The following is a 21,443-nucleotide window of genomic DNA, read 5'->3' on the forward strand; positions in this document are numbered from 1 at the left end:
TTACGGTGTGGTTTAGCACTACGATGCTAGGAGTGCCTCAGGCAACGCCAGCTAAGAAGCAGGAATGTGTAAAGTGAATAAAGCCTCGAGGCTCCATCAAATAGTTGTAGATGTTGCATTAATATTACTAGCATTAGTGGTATTATCAATATTGGTATTAGTCACATTAGTACATTAACTGATCCCACGTGACCTGAATCGCTGAAAATTTTGTTTATTGTGAAAAGTTCGGGCTCTATGACGTCAGAGTCCCCCCAGCGCTTTGTAAGTTCAGCGGAAGAAGAGAAGAATTCCGATTACAAAATAAAAGATGGGTGAGTTTTGCTCATGAGACAGAATGTCTTTTATTCTGGAAGAAATGTGTTTTGGTGAGATATACAGAGACACCAACTATTGCACAGATTTTTATATAATCAACTAAATGACAATATTTAAACAAAATCAGACATGAACTGGTTTTATGCAACAACAGTGGTTTTAAATACGATTCTAGTTCATGACAAGCGGTATTTAAAAATTCTAACAGAATTTCAGAGTAAAATCCGCTGGTTTTATTAATGAAAAACAATACATAATAGAGACACAACAGAGAGGGCTTTTATATTGACTGACAAACTGACCCCTGAAACATCACGTCTACGTCTGAACAGTTCGGGTTTGTTGCTGCTGTGACACAAAATAAAGAGCAAAAATGAAGACACTGGGGGGCTGCTTGGGACTCTGGACCTTCAGACTGTTGATGTGAGGGTTAGCCCCTAACCTTAACCCTGATCATGCTATTATGTCCGTTCTAACGTGATGCTGAGAATCTCTCAGTGGCCTCAGTCCCTACAGACCAGGAGGGCCTTGTCTTTTATTTTGAAGTGCCATAGCGGAAGCTGAATGATCGTCTGGTCCCGCGGCTGCAGAGTTGGAGCCGCAGATGCTGCTGAGCGGAGGAGGGTCCGGGTCCGGAGGCTGACCAGCGGACCGACTCGGTAAGCTCTTTTTCTTTACTAGATTCACCTGTAAACGTCACCGGAAGAGTTCACCTGTCCAGGTGAAGAGGGGGCGGTCTAAAGGGACAGTTTCTTGGGCAGCTTGCCAGTCTGATGTCTTCAAACCGGATTCAAGTCTGAGTTTGATCCGAGATCAGAGACGGATCATCAGTCAATGAAACAGGAAGTTGTTTTGGAGTGAAAGTGCACACAGTACTGGATGTGAGTCGAGGACCAGACCAAACCAGGTCCCGGTCCGGGATCTACTGAGACCTGGGACCTTTTTTCTGTCCGGATCCGAAGTTTTCTTGATGTGTGTGGGGGAGGGCAGGTAAACTCACCGTGCTCCAAAGAGGCAGATGGGATGGGGGACAAGTCGGACATGGTTTGATGGTTAGGCTTTAATGATGGACTGGACTGTCCCCCATCTGTCCCCCAGACTTTAGACTCTCATCTTTTCATCTGGAATTTGATTTAATCATCATCATCATCATCGTGTGTGTGTGTGTGTGTGGGGGGGGGGGGTCGTGTTAACCCCCTCCCTCATTATTCAGGCTTTTTCCTGTGTTGCGAATGAACAAAGAGCTGTGATCAAAGAGTGTGTTTGTGTGTGTATATCTCAGTGTATTAAGCATTTGCATGTGTAAATGTTGTCAGAGCTCGTCTCCACAGTGTCTCTCTTCTGTACCCTGTCACACTGATCAATCAGGAAAGTTGATACAATAACTCAGGTGGTGGTCCTGGTCAAATCAATGATCTCAGCTCATCCTCTTCCATTTGACTGAGTTGTTTGTATGTGTGTGTGTGTGTGTGTGTGTGTGTGTGTGTGTGTGTGTGTGTGTGTGTTCGTGGCTGATAACCTGGAGCATGATCAGCAGTTTCAGCAAGATCACAGTGTAATATCTGTTGTGACGTTTGACCCCAACACTTTGAGTGCTGGCTGAACCTCTGTGTGTATTTACAGCAGATCATTCAGGCCGAGTGTCAGCACAGAGACGGAAGAGCGACCGCAGTACGCTGGAAGGCAGACATGGCGGTCTTAACACAGCTGGGTCTACTGCTGTGGAAGAACTTCACCCACAGACGACGACAGACGGTCAGTCACAGATACTGTTTATTGATCCTCAGTTGATTCCTCAGATAAACAAAGGTTTGGATCAGAATCAGGGTGTGAAATTGATTCTTATCAGTTTGTGTTAAATGAAGCTTTAACTGTGAAGAGTTTAATGAGCCAGGTTCAGCTGCAGGCTCAGGTCCTGATCTGGACCAGGTCTCTGGTCTTTGTTGGTGTCAATCGATGAAATCTCATTAACTATGAACAACCTTTAATAATAAAGATGAGGAGCTGCTTCCTGCCTCACACACACACAGACAACGTGTGTTTGTTTGTGTTTGTTGATGTTGATTTCCTGACATTGATGCCTCTGTCTCCAGCTCCAGCTGCTGGTGGAGATTGTGTGGCCGCTCTTCATCTTCTTCATCCTCATCGCTGTGCGCCTGAACTATCCCCCTTATGAGCAGCATGAGTGTGAGTCCACGTGTGAAGCTTCTGACACAAATGATTTTATCGATCACTTATTGAAAACTGTTCAGGGGTGGGGGGGGCTGATGTGTGGGAGGCGGAGTCTGAGGACTTGACCAGGGTGGCCCAAGTGCTCGGAGAGCTCCTGATTATCAGCAGCCTTCAGACTCTGAAGGTCATCTGATAGATGCTCCATTGATGACTGATAATGTGATTGATAACTGATAATTATTGCAGAGGAAGTGCTAAAGGCTTTCAAATTAAAAAGTGTCCCTTTTACCTGCAGTATGAAAATACTACAGGTATTTTATGTCTTTTTTATTTGAACCTTTTTTACTTAAACCCCATGATCTAACTGAAGGTTACAGATTGGGAGCAATAAAGTCTGTATAACACAACAACCTGGGCCTGAAGGATTAAACGGTTATTGACTGCCCACAGGTCCTCACCAGGTCCCAGGCTCCTCCTAAGACAGACACTGATCGACTGCTGGTCTTGTGTCCTGAGTTCAGGAACTGGTCTGGCTCTCAGTTTCTCTTCAACAGGAAACATATGATGATGATGAAGTTCTCTGGTCCAGCATGCTGGGCTTTATTAAAGCGCTCATCAGGAAGTGACTGCTTTTCCCATTTCCCTCTGAAAGCGGAAGAATCTGAGCGTGCTCAGTTCAGTGTGAGGAATGTCAGTGATTCAGCAGCATGTGAGTTGAGACATGTTGAAACTGGTCTATTCAGGAGCAAGAGAGACCTCCTGTGATCACATCCTCACCTAAACAGCATCCAGGCTTTTATTTTGGAGGGACAGAGATACAGCTGACCTCTGATAACTAATCAGTTGAAATTTATGTTGTCATCGGTGATGTCATCATTCCAGGAAGTCATTGTGAGATCAGCATACTGAGACCTGAGTCCCAGTCCTGGACTATGTGGTCCCCTTCATCAGCTGAAATCATGTTGTTCTTCTTGTGTGATGGAGGAACAGAACAGAGTCTGATACCTGGACCTGGGTCTGGACCTGGACCTGGACTTTTTATCTTATCTGTACTGATTAGACAGAGACCAGTTGGCAGTCTAAGGTTCCTGATAGCAGCTTCTTTTGGGGGGAGGGTGGGTTTAAAGGTTGGAGTGCTGTCAAAAGAGTCCACCCTGCCGCCCCTTGCAGTCGCAGGTAATAATGGACCAATCGCAGGTTTATCTGCCTGCAGATGTTGACGCTGCATTCCAGCTGATAAACAGGAAGCTGCATTCAGGTCAACACGTGGAGTCAATCCAAATCACTTGACAGTTCTCAGACCCGTGTCAGGGCCGGGACATCTGGATCACATCAGAAATCAACGATCAGTATCAACTACACACCTCATGAGTCAGAGCTGGAGGTGTCAGCTAAAGCCTGATTGGAGTTGTAGTTCACAGCCTAATGCTGTTGTTGCTTTTACTTTGGTAACGTGTTTTAGGACATGTGCTTCCCCTGAGTCACTTCCTTTTTCTCTGCAGGTCATTTTCCAAACAAGGCGATGCCGTCAGCCGGAACGCTGCCCTGGATCCAGGGAATCCTCTGCAATGCCAACAACCCCTGCTTCAGGAGCCCCACACCGGGCGAGTCTCCGGGCATTGTCGGCAACTTCAATGACTCCATGTGAGACCAACTTCACTGGAGAGTTTTATTCTGAAAATACATTCAGCAGATATGAATGCAGTTTCTACTGAAATCAAACTCCCACAATCCTCAGGTACTCCCAGACCATAACTAACAGCTTTTATTTTGAAGAGTCATTTCCGGTGTCTTCTTTATGTTTTTAGAATTTCCCGCCTGTTCTCTGATGCCAAGAAGATTCTCCTGTATAGCCAGGACGACAGGAACCTGGATGGGTTCAAGGACCTGGTCCAGGCCTTGAAGGCCCTGCAGAGCAGTCGCTCAGGTAGGCTGAGACACACACACAAACAATCCACATGAAATCTCCAATGGTTCAAGTTCAGGTTCAGGGTCAGTGTTTTTAGAGCTGTTGTGGATCAAGGTCTGAGATCCAGGCAAGGTTTTGGAGTTGAATGGTTTTTCGTAGCCCCCTCTGATCTTGGTTTCAGGCTCACTGAACATGAAGAATTTTCTTCTTTGTGTGTTAATGAGCAGTTTATGTCGCCGTGGGGGGCGTTTCTTTACTCTACCTGCTCCGACCTGCCATCTCTTTATTCCTCTGATCACTCTGACACAGCTGCTGTGATGTGGGCGGGGGGTGGGGCCAGTGGGGGTGGAAGGCGAGCCACAGCAGGTTTACCCTCAGGTGATCTCACCTGGTCAGGGGGAACTGGGTCTCATCAGTCCAGAACAACAAATGAGGGGCTGTTCCAACATGTGGCCCTGCCCCTTTAGCGTATGTCATGTTGAAACGAGCCTCTTCAGCCTCAACGGCGTCATGCTGAGCGTCACTGAGTTCAAACATGTCGCTGCAGCTGAACAAACTGGGGGGGGGTCAAGACCTGAAGCCAGACCAGCTCACGAGGATTGGACTGCATTCGCTTTCCTTTGGTCTTCATCTGTAGTCATTGACAGAAAAACACCATCATCTGCGTTTGACCAGGTGAACACTTATTTGATGATGTCAGATGTGGGCGGAACTGAGTGAAATTGGTTCCTTGTTATCTTTGTCACAGAATCTGACAGGATGTGATGTCAGAGACTTTGGCGCTGAACAATGTTCATGATTGAAGTCGACATCTCTGTTGGAAACTTGTCCTCATTTGACCAATCACATCAGTCAGAGCTGATGATGTCAGACAGCTCCACCTGCCCCCTGACCCGTCACTAACACAGTCAGTCCGCAGTTTCCCATTGGTCAAATAAAATGCCTGTCTTGGTTGTCATGGTTTCGGAGGACACACAAGTTTACATAGACACACAGTATCTAACTTCCTCTGCGTCTCAGGCCCTGGTCTCACATAAGTGAGTTTTAAGTGGGGCTTAAAACCACGAGGGAAGCTCTGTCTGAGACTCAGGAGGATTAAGGTGCTGGTGTTCTGAGTCTAACCTAGTCTTGATGGTTTTCCTCTGCAGGCTTCAAGTTGAAGCACTTCCTGCGGGACAATGAAACCCTGTCCAGCTTCCTGCAGAGGAACGCCTCCATGCCTGAACATGTTGTCCATCAGATCAGAGAGGCTGATGTGGACCTGGAGAAGGTGAGGGAGCGGTCTCTGTCTTAGTTCCCTGGTCTTTGTCTCTGTCTCTGATCAGTTCTCTGGTGTTTGTCTCAGGTCCTCCTCCGAGGATTTGGTGTCCACCTCAGGGACATGTGTCCAAGGAATGCAGGCGAGCGGAGTCTGGTTGACTTTGTGACAATCTCGGACCCAAAGGTGTTGATGGTGTTACAGGAAGTGATCTGCAAGGCGCCGACAGCCTGGCTGAACCACGCCGAGGACCACTTCCTGGACAACCTCGACTTCCTCAAACCAATCCGGGTAAGAGACAAGTCACATGATCAGCTGGTTTTTACCAGGACCTTAGGTCTACATCTGCATCGACAAATACACACACAGACACACTCACATACTTCGAAGAGAAACACAAAGGAAGGCGTGTGTGTGTGTGGGAGGACACTTGTCTCAACCTGTCTCCGATCTGGATCAGTTTTTGTAGCCGGGGGACAGGTTTAAACCTGAGTCTTTTTCTCTCACTCTCTGCTTCTAACTCTCTTTCTGTCTCTCAGAGGGACGTGAGGAACGACCCAGAGGCCGTCAGGCAGGTTGCCAGGGCAACCAACAACCTTCTGGAGAGTCTGAGTTCACTGGCGGTGGAGGTAAGACACACACCTGGTCTCCTGACCCAGCAGTACAGTCAGGACTTGGCTGTGGACCGAGGTGGACTGAGGTGGACCGGTCCACCTTGATGGTTTGTACAGGGCCACTGGGTTCACTTGGCAGCTCCCAGTATGTGAGTCTTTGTGTGCAGATGAAAGGAGCTGTCCTGCAGCGGAGACGGACGAGCTCCCAGCTGAACAAAGTCTCACAGCAGGTTCTCTGCTCATGGTCCTCAGAGACGGACAAACACCAGTCTGAGCAAACAACAGGCTCGGGGTCCAGATCAGGATCCTGCTGAGACACTGAGGACAACAGCTGGCTGGACAATCCAGTTTGAGGCCAAAGTTGGGGACACTGGGACTTATATATATGATAGACGATACAGCAATGGGAATATTTGGGTACACACACAGAGACACAGACAGACAAAATTACAAACATGTGATTGCTCTGTTTTGTTTAGTTAATGAAGCTGCTGAGTCAGGAACAAGAGCGAGTGAGTGTAATCACATGAGTTTAACACTATTTATCCACATTCAGATTTTGAGCTTTATTTTGAAAATTTAGTTGGAGAGGAAGTGTGTTTTGAGTTTGAGGGAATTTTTTTGTTCTAAGGGACGTTGGTCATGTGACCTCTCACATGATGAAGAGAACAGTTATATCTTCACAGAAGAGGCCAGAGGTCATGTGACGTCACAGGATAACATGAGGTGACTTCTCCCTCTTGTGTGACCTCAGGACAAACAATCATTTAAATCTTCAGAAGTGTCTCGTATGTCTCTGGGACAGACTGATAACACAATCGCACATGTAACAGGAAGGAAAACATGTTCATGGCTTTTAATTTGGAGGGCTTTAACAATCAGCTGAGTCATCAGTTCTGTGGCGGTTTCACTTCAGTCTGGTGTTGACCTGCAGTTTATTCTGAAAGTCTCTGACAGCTGTCTTCTGTTCCTCTTTTCTCTTTGACTCATCTGAGGTAAAAAAGAGTTTTTAATGTGAAATCGCGTCTTTGTGTTAAAGTTATTTAGCAACGTTAACGCCAACAAAGCTTCTGTGTCTCAGTCTGATATCGGAGCTTCTGCAGGACATGACATCAGAGTAGAATGGCATCATTCAATATCAACATTTCAGTGATGTCACAGGTGTTTGTTGAGGCCATGACCCGATTAGACCTGGACCAGGTCTCCAGTGTCAAATCAAATAAAATCAAATCAGCTTTATTTATATAGACCAAATCATAACAGAATGAGAGCAGGAGAGGGGGAGATCCAAAACAGGTGCTCAGTGCACCAGCAATGTCCTGCTGGTCTCTGACTCAGTTTATTTGTTTGGTCTCCAGTTGGCTGGTATGAAGAGCTGGATCAACCTGAGGAACGAGATCATCTTCCTGACGCAAAATGCCACATCTTCGCCGAGCACCATGTACCAGGCGGTATCCAGGATCGTGTGCGGTCACCCTGAGGGTGGTGGCCTCCAGATCAAGTCCCTGAACTGGTATGAGGACAGTAACTACAAGGCCCTTTTTGGAAACCACAACAGCAGTGAGGATGAGGCCACAGCCTATGACAACTCATCCAGTGAGTCTGAGGGGTGGGGACATGGGGTGGGGGGGTCAACGTGAACCAGGATCAGCCACTGGCCTCCCTCTATTTGTGTCCTTTTCTTCTGCACATGCATTGTGTTGCTTTTGTAGTGTTGTTGCCGTTTTGTCATTGTTGTTACTGCCTCCTTGTTGTGTTATGGTGTCATTGTCATCATTGTGTTGTGGTGTTGCAGCTCCATACTGTAACAGTCTGGTGAGGACCATGGACTCGAACCCGATGTCCAGGATGATCTGGCAAGCCCTGAAGCCTCTGCTGATGGGAAAGATCCTTTACACCCCCCACACTCCTGCCACGCAGAGGGTCATCCACGAGGTATGGCATCACTTCCTGTCCCATTGGTCCCAGAGGGAGATGGCCTGGTCTGGCCTGTGTGTGATATGTGTCCATGCTGCGTTCAGGTGAACCGGACCTTCCAGGAGCTTGGTGTCTTCAGGGATCTGGGAGGAATGTGGGAGGAGATGAGACCCAAAGTCTGGAATTTCATGGAGAACAGTCAACAGATGGACCTGATCAGGGTAACTAGGCTCTGTCCACCACCTCACCTGCTCCTCTTCCCATATCTCACCTGTTTTGTGGAAACAGCTGAGACAGACTCATGGAGGAACCCGAGTTTCTGGTCCTGCTCTGACTTGTCCCTGTCTCTTCCTCAGACTCTGTTGAAGAACAATGCCACTGCCAGCTTCTTCCACACTCAGCTCTCCAACACTGACTGGACTGTGGTGGATGTCTCCAACTTCCTGTCCAAGCAGGCGGATGACCGCCGGCCACCGGGTAGTGCCATCACGTGGAGGGAGGTGTTCAATGAGACCGACCAGGCCATCATGAGCATCTCCCACTTCATGGAGGTCAGTCACCTCCATACAAACCACAGCCATGCCACCTTCACCAACATCTAATGATGGTCGCCAGAACCTGAGCCATGGACACAGTCTTGCTAGCTGCATGTATACTAAAACCAAAATGGACGCTTGTTCCAAAGAGAGGCTGAGTTTCTGTCAGCCATCTTGTTTCCTCCAGACTATTGAACCATGGACATTGTCATTTTCAAAGCATCTGGTTTAAAGTCTAAAGGTATGATGAGAAATGTGGATCACGTGACCTGACCCCAGTGTGTTTGTTAGTGTGTGAACTTGGACAAACTGGAGCCCGTGTCCAGTGAGGAGCGACTGGTCAACCAGTCCATGGAGCTACTGGAGGACAGGAAGTTCTGGGCAGGAATTGTCTTCCCAGATATCCCCCCCAACGCCACGGAGCTGCCGGCAAAACTCAGCTATAAAATCCGCATGGACATTGACAACGTAGAGAGGACCAATAAGATCAAAGACGCGTGAGGACACGCATACACACACACACACACGCGCGCTCACACAGATGTTCCTGACATTCCTGACAGCTCAGATGTGTGTTTGGTTTATCCTGTGTTGACATAATCAAACCCACAATTATCCATAATGCTGATGTGGACTGTATTTTTTCCTCAGATACTGGGATCCAGGTCCTCGTGCTGACCCTTTTGAGGACATGCGATATATTTGGGGCGGGTTCTCATACCTGCAGGACATTATTGAGCAAGGCATCATCAGGGCAGTGACAGGCACCAAGGAGAAGACAGGAGTCTACATCCAACAGATGCCTTACCCCTGCTACGTAGACGATATGTATGCGTGTACTCACCTGTCCTCACCTGTCATCAAATCAAATCAAATCAAATCAGATTTATTTGTATAGCGCCAAATCATAACAAAGTTACATCAAGGCACTTTACATATAGAGCAGGTCTAGACCAAACTCTTCATAAATGTATTTATAAATTATTTATTATTTCATCCTGTCCTCTGTTCTCACCTGTCCTCACCTGTCATCCTGTCCTCTCTTCTCACCTGTCCTCATCTGTCTCCCTGTCTCAGTTTCCTGCGGGTGATGAGCCGGTCCATGCCGCTCTTCATGACATTGGCGTGGATGTATTCAGTGGCAATCATCCTGAAAAGTGTGGTATATGAGAAGGAGGCACGGCTGAAGGAGACCATGAGGATCATGGGATTGGACAATGGCATTCTGTGGTTCAGCTGGTTCATCAGCAGCCTGATTCCTCTGCTCATCAGTGCTGGACTCCTAGTGTTGCTCCTCAAGGTAACCAATCAGGAGCAGGGACGACTGGGCCAGTGCTGCACAGGTGCTAATGGTCTGAATGTGTCTGATACAGAAAGGGAACCTGCTGCCTTACAGTGACCCTGGCGTGGTCTTTCTCTTCCTGGGATCCTACGCTGTGGTGACTATCATGCAGTGCTTCCTCATCAGTACAGTGTTTGCCCGAGCTAACCTAGCTGCCGCCTGTGGAGGGATCATCTACTTCACGCTCTACCTGCCCTATGTGCTTTGCGTCGCCTGGCAGGACTACATCGGCTTTGGTGCCAAAGTCTTTGCTGTGAGTTTGTTGAGTTTAATACATTTGTTGTTACAATGCTGTGTTGTGATCGGACAGAGTGAGTCATGTGACCGGGTCCCCCGCAGAGCCTCCTGTCTCCGGTGGCATTTGGGTTTGGCTGCGAGTACTTTGCTCTGTTTGAAGAGCAGGGAGTCGGCATCCAGTGGAGGAACCTGGTGTCAAGTCCCCTGGAAGAGGATGACTTCAGCCTTCGTACCACCATCATCATAATGTACTTTGACTCCTTCCTGTATGGAGTCCTCACCTGGTACATCGAAGCTGTGTTTCCAGGTGGGACGTCAGTGTGACGGCTTGACCGATCAAACAGACATTGGTCAGTCTGAAGGTCATTAATCAGCCTGTCTCATCAGGTCAATACGGGATCCCCCGCGCTTGGTATTTCCCCTTCACCCAATCATATTGGTTTGGAGAGAAGGATGGAAAGTCCAACAAGATCCCTCTGACCCAAAGAGGAAACTCAGGAGGTGAGACTGCAGCAACACACAGTGACCACAGGGCAGAGCTACAGTCGCACTCCTGAGCAGCAGTTAAAAATTATTTACAGGGGGTCCTTCACTGAAAAAGGGTTGAGAACCACTGAGTTAGTGTGTCTGATCTGTGTTTCAGCTGTCTGTATGGAGGAGGAGCCTGTGCACCTGGAGCCTGGCGTCTACATTGAGAACCTGGTGAAGGTTTACCGCCACGGTAAGAAACTGGCTGTTGATGAACTGACGCTTGGCTTCTATGAGGGACAGATCACCTCCTTCCTGGGACACAATGGAGCTGGAAAAACCACCACCATGTGAGTACAGATCAATCAGTATCAATTGCAAACACAAACACAAACTAACTCTGGTTCAGACCCACACAGGTACACACATCTGCACATGAACAATTTAGAAACAAATTGTGACTCAGATCCAGCTTGCTGTAACTTAGTTGTCTTGGGTCTGGTCTAGGAGTGTTTAGTAGGAAGCAACAAGACGTTTCACCTCTTACAAAACGTCTTCAAACAAGATGAAGAAGTCCAGTTGCTTCCAACTAAAAACTTCAAGACTAAGATGACTGGGATGACTGAGAACCTTCACAGACATGTTTTGTGTTGTGTACCTGCAGGTCCATCCTGACTGGCTTGTTCCCTCCAACCTCTGGTACCGCCTATATCCTTGGTAAAGATATTCGGACCGAGCTGAGTGCCATCAGACAGAGTCTAGGAGTCTGTCCTCAGCACAACGTTCTCTTCAGCATGTGAGTCTTCTGTCATGATGGTTATCAGTCTCTCTTGCTCCACATTAACCCTAGAACACTAACATCACAATTAGTAACACCATCACTAATGTGGGGTATTTCTTACCCAATGTAATATACCCCCCAAAAGACTTCTCATTAAAAGTAAAATAACACAATACATGGAAAATTGAAGTACTCTTCTTTTCCACTATGCAGTATCTCACATAATGAAAAAAATGTTTCCGTGGGGGGACCCTCAAAAAACGCTCCAAAATTTGTGAATTCCTAAAAAGAATTCCTAAAAAAATTAATAAATAATGGAGCTGGGAACTTTTAAACCTTGTCTGATGAAGACACAGCCTCTCTACATCACTAATAGCTGTGGTGAATATTTTACTCTCCATCACCAACGTCGGGTGAAAATCACCCCAACACGTGCCTGTTGAAAAAACCAGGGATGGGAGCAGGAAACACGCCTCAGTGAGCTGGCTGAAGCTAACCAAGGACCCGTGCAACTCAGACAGTGGCAACACAATGATAATCATGCAACCACAATTGCATGGGTGAAAATCAGCTGAGGTTAGTGTTCTAGGGTTAAAGATAGCAGTGTCATGAACATGTATTGTGGCGGCCCCTGCAGGCTTACGGTGGAAGAACACATCTGGTTCTATGCACGGCTCAAAGGCCTGTCGGAGGAGCAGGTCAAAAGTGAGATTGAACAGATCCTGCAGGACACTGGCTTGCCACACAAACGAAACTCCAGAACCAGCACTTTGTCTGGGGGCATGCAGAGAAAACTCTCTGTGGCTCTTGCCTTTGTTGGTGGATCAAAGGTTGTGATCCTGGACGAGCCCACTGCCGGGGTCGACCCCTATGCCCGCAGAGGTATCTGGGACCTCCTGTTGAAGTACCGGCAGGGTGAGATTCAAGGATTTCTGTTTCAGTCTCTTCTGGTCCTCTTTGTCCTGCTGGTTTTAACTTCCTGTCCCATCAGGTCGGACCATCATCCTGTCCACTCACCATATGGATGAGGCCGACATCCTGGGTGACCGGATTGCCATTATCTCCCATGGCAAACTGTGTTGTGTAGGCTCATCTCTGTACCTAAAGAACCAACTGGGGACAGGGTACTACCTAACCTTGGTAAAGAAGGAACCAGAACCATCACTGAGCTCCTGCAGGAACTCGTCCAGCACTGTGTCTTTCACCAAGAAGGTCAGAGTAAAGATTTGATGAGTCTGGTCCTGATGGACTCTGGTTGAATGAGTACTTCAGTGGTGAACTGCTCTGTTTCAGGAGGAGTCGGAATCCATCAGCAGCAGTGATGCAGGGCTCGGTAGTGACCATGAGAGTGAGGCAGCGCCTGCTGGTGAGCTCTTTGTTCCTTTGGGGGGTTTGATTCTTCATCTCCGTTTGGATCTGATCTCTTGTCTTCTTCCTCAGAGAATGGACCGACAGCAGCCATCTCTGACACGTCTCTTGTGTCGAGTGTGATCCTGCATCATGTGCCTGCTGCCCGTCTGGTGGAAGACCTGGGACATGAGCTGACCTACGTCCTGCCATACAGTGCTGCCAAGGATGGTGCCTTCGTGGAGCTCTTCAAAGACCTGGACCTGAAGCTGCCCGACCTTGGCATCTCCAGCTACGGAGTGTCTGACACCTCACTGGAGGAGGTGGGACCTGCTCGACTTCCTCCACAGAACTGAGCAAATGTTAACTTTGAATGTCAAAGTTTAACAGACACCATAGTAGTAAGAGGTCAAGTAAATCTAAATAAATCTGTTCTTGTAGATTTTCCTGAAAGTGGCTGAAGACAACGGAGTGGACACTGAAGTGCCCTCAGGTGAGGAGTGACCTTGTGTGTTCTTTCAAAGTAAGAACTCCTATCACTGACATGCGTTTCATTTTGTGTGTCCAGATGGGACACTTCCTGTCCAGAGGAGGAGGAGGAGAACTCATGCGTTTGGGGGAGGAGACCACCAGAGTTGCTTGAGACCACTGACTGAAGACGACAACTTTGACTGCACTGAGTCTGATGGAGACCAAGGTACACAACACAACTGAAACAGAATTGATTGAGTTCAAAGGTCACCACAGCTCAGGTCTGGTCCTCACTGTGATAGTGTGACCTGCGTCCTCAGAGTGCAGGGAGACAGCATGGCTCAACTGTAGCGGAGGTAAAGGCTCGTACCAGGTGACGGGTTGGAGCCTGAAGAGGCAGCAGTTTGTGGCCCTGATGTGGAAGCGGTTTCTGTATGCTCGGCGGTCCAGGAAGGGTTTCTTTGCCCAGGTGAGGTTCATGCCAAGTGTTTCTGGTTTTCATAGTCCTGTTGTGTGTTTAGCATTCTAATGTTGCGGTGGTCTTGTTCTCAGATTGTTCTTCCTGCTGTGTTCGTCTGTATTGCCCTGGTCTTCAGTCTCATTGTACCCCCATTTGGAAAGTACCCGAGTCTGGAGCTGCAGCCCTGGATGTACGAGGACCAGGTCACCTTCATCAGGTAAAGAATGCCCCCTGTCCACAGATGTGTGGATAGACAGAACAGATCGGTTAACTATGTTTCTGACCTGTCAGTGATGACGCTCCAGAAGACACCAACATGCAGAAGTTATTAAATGCTCTGACTGATGCTCCAGGCTTCGGTACCCGCTGCATGGATGGACATCCTATTCCGTAAGATCCCTGATTTTGTCTCGTACCGCATAAGGTAAAATGCTGTCCTCCTTAATGCTCTGAACTCCTGTCCTCAGAGAGGCTCCCTGCACCATGGGTGATGAGGACTGGCAAACGCCTGATGTCCCTGAAAGTGTCCAGGAGCTGTTTGCTTCCAGGAACTGGACCATGGAGGATCCTTCTCCAGCCTGTTTCTGCAGCTGTGATGGCAGGAAGAAGATGCTGCCAGACTGTCCGGCTGGGGCCGGAGGCCTACCCCCTCCTGAGGTTAGAGCATGACTCCTCGGTCTGAATACTTTCAGTGTGATGAATGTATAGTCTGAGAGAACCTCGACCTGAACCTGAACCTGAAGCCTTTGTCCTTTTCAGATGATGTTGAGTGCCACTGACACGCTGCAGAACCTGACAGGAAGAAACATCTCAGACTACTTGGTGAAAACCTATGCCCAGATCATCGGCAAGAGGTGAGACAGACACCCTAGAAAAAGGGAATTACTCTGATCAAAGATACACCTGAACGCAAGAGATAAAGTCTGATCTTTTGTTTCACAGTCTTAAGAACAAAGTCTGGGTGAATGAGTTCAGGTTAGTTACTCTTTGAAGCTCAAAGTCTCTCAGCTCCTATTCCCTTTTCTTTACGTGCTGATCTGTGAGTTTCTCTCTGCAGATATGGAGGCTTCTCATTGGGTGCCAGGAGCACTCAGGTCCTTCCTCCAGCAAATGAGATCGATGACGCCATCAAACGAGTCAGGATGATCTTTGAGTTACAGAAGGTTAGTATGAGAGACGCTGACTGATCAGACAGGAAGAAGAAATAACAACGTAATAAAAGCTGGACATTAAGCTGTTTCTTGTGCAGGGAGCTGCTGCTGATCGATTCCTGGACAGTCTGTCCGGGTTCATCAATGGTCTGGACACAAAGAATAATGTCAAGGTGACAAACTCACTTCACTGCAAACACAACACCTGTGTACAGTGGACTGTACACCTACCTGCCCTCTAATCACTAAGCTCTCTCCTGTTAGATCTGGTTCAATAACAAAGGCTGGCACAGCATCGGCGCCTTTATTAATGTCATGAACAACGGAATCCTGAGGGCGAACCTGCCTCCGAACAAAGACCCCAGCAAGTACGGCATCAGCGCCTTCAACCACCCCCTGAACCTGACCAAGGAGCAGCTGTCCCAGGTCGCACTGTGAGTACCTGAGACACGTGTGAGACGCCTGAGACACCTGCAAACCTGTCTAACATCTGCCTGCCCTCCTCCTGATCCCGTTCTCAAGTGTGACGACCTCTGTGGATGTCTTGGTCTCCATCTGTGTGATCTTTGCCATGTCCTTCGTCCCGGCGAGCTTCGTGGTCTTCCTGATCCAAGAGAGAGTCAGTAAAGCCAAACACATGCAGTTCATCAGCGGAGTGCAGCCGCTGCTTTACTGGATCGCCAACCTGGTCTGGGACATGGTGAGACCCAGTACAAGCAGATCTTCTCAGTCACATTGTGTATATTGTGTATTTGATGTTGTGTGCGTTTGTGTGTCTCCAGTGTAACTATGTCGTACCTGCAACACTGGTCGTCCTCATCTTTATCTGCTTCCAACAAAAAGCCTATGTCTCCTCCACCAACCTGCCGGCACTCGCTCTCCTGCTGCTGCTCTACGGGTCAGAACCACACTGACAAACCAGAAATTCACTACAGTGATGTCACAGCTGATGTCAGAGGCCGAGTATTAGCTCTGTATTGACTCTCTCACTCGCTCTCCTTTTCCCTGTATGTCAGATGGTCGATCACCCCTCTCATGTATCCAGCCTCCTTCCTATTTAAGATTCCCAGCACGGCATACGTTGTCCTCACTAGCGTCAACATCCTCATTGGCATCAATGGCAGCATCTCCACTTTCGTCATGGAGCTGTTCGGGAACAACGTCAGTCTGCACATACACAAATATACAGAGCACCTAAAGGGACATTGGCAAAAAAAAAAGCATGTTTCTTGTGCGCACGAGAAATTTCCATTAAAAAAAAAAAAAATCTGCCAATGTCCCTTAAGGGGTTCTGTACAGATACACGCCACACTGTGACACACCTCCAGGGGTGAGGCTAACCTGCCTGCTTCTTCTTCTGCAGGAGATCGGAGGAATCAATGACATCTTAAAGAATGTCCTTCTCATCTTCCCCCACTTCTGTCTCGGCCGAGGACTCATAGACATGGTGAAGAACCAGGCCATGGCTGACGCCTTGGAGAGATTTGGTAAGACAGAGTGACAGACTGAAGGACACACAGAAAGACAGATGCTGGATCTCATTATAAATCTGTATTTCAGATCATTTTGTTAATGTTCTGTGAACATTGTGTGAATGTTGTGTTTGTGTTACTGCTGTGCTAAAGTATGTTACTGCTGTGTTACCGTTGTGTTACAGGAGAGAACAGGTTCCGATCTCCTCTTGAATGGGACATGGTGGGAAAAAACCTGTTTGCAATGGCTGTGGAGGGAGTTGTGTTCTTCATCATCACCGTCCTCATCCAGTACAGATTCTGTATTAAACCCAGGTACACAATCAGGCACACAGAGAGAAATGGAAACGCACACACACTGTCATGCACTTTCGTGTCCACTTGGGGACAACAAACTAAACCTGAGTTCTCCTCACTCTTTGTCTATGTGTCTCTGTGTCTGTCTGTGTGTGTGTCTTTGTATATCTTTGTGTGTCTGTGTGTGCAGGCCCATCAGTAAACTAACCACTCTGGGTCCTCTGGGTGAAGAGGACGAGGATGTGGCCAAGGAGAGACAGAGGATTGTCCATGGTCTTGGACATGGAGACATCCTGGAGCTCCGACAGCTAACCAAGGTGCTGTAGCAGTGCATTCTGGGTGAAGGCAACCCCCTTTTTTTTTTTTTTTGTAAAAATGTGACCACGCCCCTCTTTGATGACATCACTGTCTGCCGAATGCCACAGCTAGAGCCCTTGTCCAGTTCCGTCCTGTCCTGTCCTTTCAGGGACTACTTTGAGTGGTCTGTGGTCCTGACTGGGTCTCTGTTCTGCAGGTTTTCAAGAGGAAGCAGAAACCAGCTGTGGACCGACTCTGTGTGGGGATCCCACCTGGAGAGGTGAGGTCACATGACACTTCTGGGCAGCACAATGATGATGTCGCAGTGACAGTAACAAACGTCTCTCTGTCTGTCTGGCTGTCTATCTGTCTTTCTATTTGTCTCTCTGTCTGTCTCTCTCTGACTATCTGTCTGTCTGTCTCTCTCTCTCTCTCTCTCTCTCTCTCTCTCTCTCTCTCTCTCTCTGTCTGTCTGTCTCTCTCTCTCTCTCTCTCTCTCTCTCTCTCTCTCTGTCTGTCTGTCTATCTGTCTGTCTTTCTATTTGTCTCTCTCTGTCTGTCTGTCTGTCTGTCTCTCTCTCTCTCTCTGTCTGTCTGTCTATCTGTCTTTCTATTTGTCTCTCTCTCTGTCTCTCTCTGTCTGTCTGGCTGTCTATCTGTCTTTCTATTTGTCTCTCTCTGTCTCTCTCTGTCTGTCCCTCTCTGACTATCTGTCTGTCTGTCTGTCTCTCTCTCTCTCTCTCTCTCTCTCTGTCTATCTGTCTGTCTGTCTGTCTCTCTCTCTCTCTCTCTCTCTCTCTCTCTCTCTCTCTCTCTGTCTGTCTATCTATCTGTCTTTCTATTTTTCTTTCTCTGTCTCTCTCTGTCTGTCTGTCTGTCTGTCTGTCTGTCTGTCTCTCTCTCTCTCTCTCTCTGTCTGTCTGTCTATCTGTCTTTCTATTTTTCTTTCTCTGTCTCTCTCTGTCTGTCTGTCTGTCTGTCTCTCTCTCTCTCTGTCTCTGTCTGTCACTCAGTGTTTTGGGCTCCTTGGTGTTAATGGCGCTGGGAAGACGACAACCTTTAAGATGTTGACAGGAGACACAGTGGTGACCAGTGGGGAGGGCTTCCTGGCTGGCAAGAGGTGAGGTTAAAGGTCACAGCAGGGACCTGTACTTGGAAGGTTAGGGTTAGGGTTAGGGTTAGTTTAATCCTGGTTTTCTGAGTTCTCTGGGTTTTCACGCTGACGGTCCACAGACTGTCAGAGACCTGAACCAGAACCCTGAATCTGAATCCTGCACTTCCTTCACACAGTGACACATGATGGAGGTTTGTTGTTTCCAGGACACTCAGGACAGAACAGAGAGCTTTGTCATTCAGCAGGAAGTTGGCCCTGAACATGCGATCACGTCATCTACACATGATGTGACTCCATGATGAACAGCGTTCCATTAAAGGAACACACAGATGAGATTATCAGGCGTGTCAACATGATGGGCCAATCAGATCCCCCCCCTTCATTAGTCAAGTCGCTCTGGTAGAAGTCCCATCTGCTGGAGACTGCTGGATCCTATGAATGTCATTTATGTCACATGCTGACAACCAGGGAGGACGAACCCCGTTGGCTCATGGAGTTCTGCCATTTTAAACCTGCTTTGTAGTTCAGAGCCCAGGAGGTCCAGGTTCAGGTCCTGGACTGTAGTCTCATTCATTAGTGTGTTCAGTGATGACACATCCTAATGTGTGTGTGTGCAGCATCCTCAGGGAGATCGATCAGGTCCATCAGAACCTCGGTTACTGTCCTCAGTTTGACGCCCTCAATGAGCTGCTGACAGGAAGAGAACACCTGGAGTTGTACGCCGTCCTCCGAGGGATCCCCGAGAAGGAAGTGTGCGACGTGAGTGTGTCGTAAACTGCCTCTTTCCCACTGAGTGGAGATGAGGTCATGGTGATGATTTTGTGCGATCGACAGGTGGCAGAGTGGGGCATCAGGAAATTGGGTTTGATGAAATACGCAGACAAAGCAGCAGGAAGTTACAGCGGGGGGAACATGAGGAAGCTGTCCACTGCCATGGCTCTGATCGGAGGGCCACATGTCGTCTTCCTGGTAACCCACCCTCTTTCCCTTTGAGCTTTCAGCATGATGATCTTCCTCATCTGGTTGTCATTGATATTTAGCTCTGTCAGCTGACAGAGAGTGAGTTGATTGGAGGCGGAGCTCAGACATGCTACTCCCCTACTGCTCACCTTCACCCTCTGCTGCTTATATCCGTGGGTCGTCCTCCGCCTCACTGTCCCACTGTCCTACTCTCCTCTTGTCCCCCACTCCTTTGACCCTCTGTCCTCCTGTCCGTTCTGTTTCCTGTCCCCCTGTCCACTACAGGATGAGCCGACAACCGGGATGGACCCCAAAGCTCGTCGGGCACTCTGGACCTGCATCCACAGTGTCCTCAAAGAGGGACGCTCCATAGTCCTCACCTCACATAGGTAAGGACACCCGGACACACCCTCAGGGACTGTCCTTTGTGTCCAACTTAGTGTGTTTAAACTGTGTGTGTCTGTGCGTTGTAGTATGGAGGAGTGTGAGGTTCTCTGTACCAGAATGGCCATCATGGTGAATGGAAGGTTCAGATGTTTAGGCAGCGTGCAACACCTGAAGAACAGGTAACACACGCGCACACACAGTGGAGTCTGAATTTCACAATAAGATGTGTCTGTCAGGTTTGATTCATTGAAACATGTTAATATAGATTCATGTTTAAATGTATTTGAATGATTGAGATATTCTGATATGATAATGGTTTAATATTGATGTTTGATTAGATGTAAGTCAGTGATTGAGCAGGACGATCAACTGAGGCCATGATGTAAACTATGGTCATGTGATGTCCTCAGGTTTGGGGATGGTTACACTATCATCCTGAGGGTGGCGGGACCCGACCCTGACCTGCTGCCCGTTATGAAGTTCATTGAGAGCGAGCTGAGCGGCAGCACGTTGAAGGAGAGGCACCGGAACATGCTGCAGTACCAGCTACCATCATCCCTCACTTCACTCGCTCACATTTTCTCCATTCTGGCCAAGAATAAAGAGACGTTGCAGATCGAGGACTACTCCGTCACCCAGACCACGCTGGACCAGGTGAACACATACACATGACACCGGGGGTGGGGGGCGTGGCCTGCAGAGACTTGGGTTAATCCTGTTCTGGTTTCAGGTGTTTGTGAATTTTGCAAAGGATCAGAGCGACGACTATCACTCCAAGGACAACTCTGTAAGAAGGAAAGATTTGTCCATCAACATCCCCATGGTGAACTCTGTCCCCGGAGCCGCTGAGGGGGGTGCTGCACTGAGGGAGAAAGTCATGTGACGGGACGTGTTATCAGGAGGCTGGAGCTCCGGCCTGAACTCTAGCAGCAGAAGACACACCTTCTCACCTGTGGTAATTTGTACTGGGCGGAGTCAACTGCTGCCTCATGCCAGTCAATGCAAATGATTTCCTTCGGAGATGCTGAGTGGCTCTCTAGACATCGACCAGACTGAATGTCAAAACTTGAATAAGTTCCTGCAGCTCATTGGAGCTGGAATGTTTTTTGTCCAACTGAAGCGGCATCTAGAACGAGTTTGTCTGTTCTAAACTAACGATGAAGAATCCAATCATTTCAAACTCTGCCACTAAATCAACTTTGATTCTACTTTTATGTCAAACTTTATTTATATGTGTAGCTGGAACAGGAACATGTGTCTTTGTTTATTGTGGTGGAATCCAAGTAGACTGTTTCCTGTAGAGTTTAACAGCCAATCAGAGTATTCAACCCAGAAGGGAGGAGTCAATCAATTTTATAGTTTTTGTAAGAAAATATAATAAAGAAGAGTTTGTTCATGTGGGAGAGAAACAGTGAAATATCTGAGCAGTGAGGATGTGTGTGAACCAGAACAGCTGATCAGAGTGAAGATGAAGAATCAGAGGAGGGGGAAGAGGACCAACTGTTACTGACCCTGAACAAAACTCATTAAAATCAAATCTCAAATCGCGAACCACCTCTTTAATCTCTCACACACACTGCTGATCTTTGACGTGTAGCACTAGACTTCCTGGCTCAGAGTGTAAACGAAGATGGATGCCACTGCTGTGACATCTGCACAGTCTTCTGGAGCTCAGAGTGGGTTAATTAGCTTAGTTAGCTCTACTGTGTCAGACCCCACCCCCAAACACCAGCTAATCCAAATATGGTCAAAGGCGGGCTTCGCATTAAGCACGTCCATTACATACCTAACAATCATACACTACTATGAGCATCCTTAGCCCAGCTGTACATCTACCTTAAAAGATAACTCAGTGCTCGTTGACTTATTAACCAAATGCAAATGAGCTAAGCAAATAAGCTATTTATTAAAATCATGAACATTAACACAAATAAA

At 47.9% G+C, this 21,443-nt stretch overlaps 1 protein-coding gene across 4 annotated transcripts; it reads left to right on the plus strand.

The window, feature by feature from the left end:
• Nucleotides 1-915: 915 nt before the first annotated feature.
• On the plus strand, nucleotides 916-20,906 carry abca1b (ATP-binding cassette, sub-family A (ABC1), member 1B). 4 transcript variants are annotated; one of them, XM_029512316.1, is made up of 49 exons: nucleotides 916-977; nucleotides 1,942-2,073; nucleotides 2,412-2,505; nucleotides 3,993-4,134; nucleotides 4,299-4,417; nucleotides 5,548-5,669; nucleotides 5,745-5,948; nucleotides 6,197-6,286; nucleotides 7,630-7,867; nucleotides 8,067-8,206; nucleotides 8,293-8,409; nucleotides 8,545-8,739; nucleotides 9,016-9,221; nucleotides 9,376-9,552; nucleotides 9,802-10,024; nucleotides 10,098-10,319; nucleotides 10,406-10,610; nucleotides 10,691-10,804; nucleotides 10,947-11,121; nucleotides 11,436-11,567; nucleotides 12,190-12,467; nucleotides 12,544-12,764; nucleotides 12,846-12,918; nucleotides 12,993-13,222; nucleotides 13,341-13,392; nucleotides 13,468-13,596; nucleotides 13,691-13,839; nucleotides 13,923-14,047; nucleotides 14,122-14,220; nucleotides 14,298-14,487; nucleotides 14,590-14,684; nucleotides 14,773-14,805; nucleotides 14,888-14,993; nucleotides 15,080-15,154; nucleotides 15,246-15,415; nucleotides 15,504-15,681; nucleotides 15,764-15,879; nucleotides 15,998-16,142; nucleotides 16,345-16,468; nucleotides 16,639-16,768; nucleotides 16,941-17,067; nucleotides 17,265-17,327; nucleotides 18,061-18,167; nucleotides 18,779-18,920; nucleotides 18,996-19,130; nucleotides 19,407-19,510; nucleotides 19,595-19,687; nucleotides 19,919-20,162; nucleotides 20,239-20,906. In XM_029512316.1, exons 2-49 carry the CDS (start codon nucleotides 2,008-2,010, stop codon nucleotides 20,389-20,391), a joined length of 6,867 nt encoding a protein of 2,288 aa, XP_029368176.1. In that variant the 5' UTR covers nucleotides 916-977; nucleotides 1,942-2,007; the 3' UTR covers nucleotides 20,392-20,906. The 4 variants fall into 4 exon arrangements, with proteins under 4 accessions (XP_029368176.1, XP_029368177.1, XP_029368178.1 ...); XM_029512317.1 differs by having other exon boundaries at nucleotides 12,849-12,918; XM_029512318.1 differs by lacking the exon at nucleotides 916-977 and having other exon boundaries at nucleotides 2,008-2,073; nucleotides 13,011-13,222.
• The last annotated feature ends 537 nt before the right edge of the window (nucleotides 20,907-21,443 follow it).

This window comes from Echeneis naucrates, chromosome 10, assembly GCF_900963305.1.
Source record: "Echeneis naucrates chromosome 10, fEcheNa1.1, whole genome shotgun sequence".
Classification (NCBI taxonomy): domain Eukaryota; kingdom Metazoa; phylum Chordata; class Actinopteri; order Carangiformes; family Echeneidae; genus Echeneis; species Echeneis naucrates.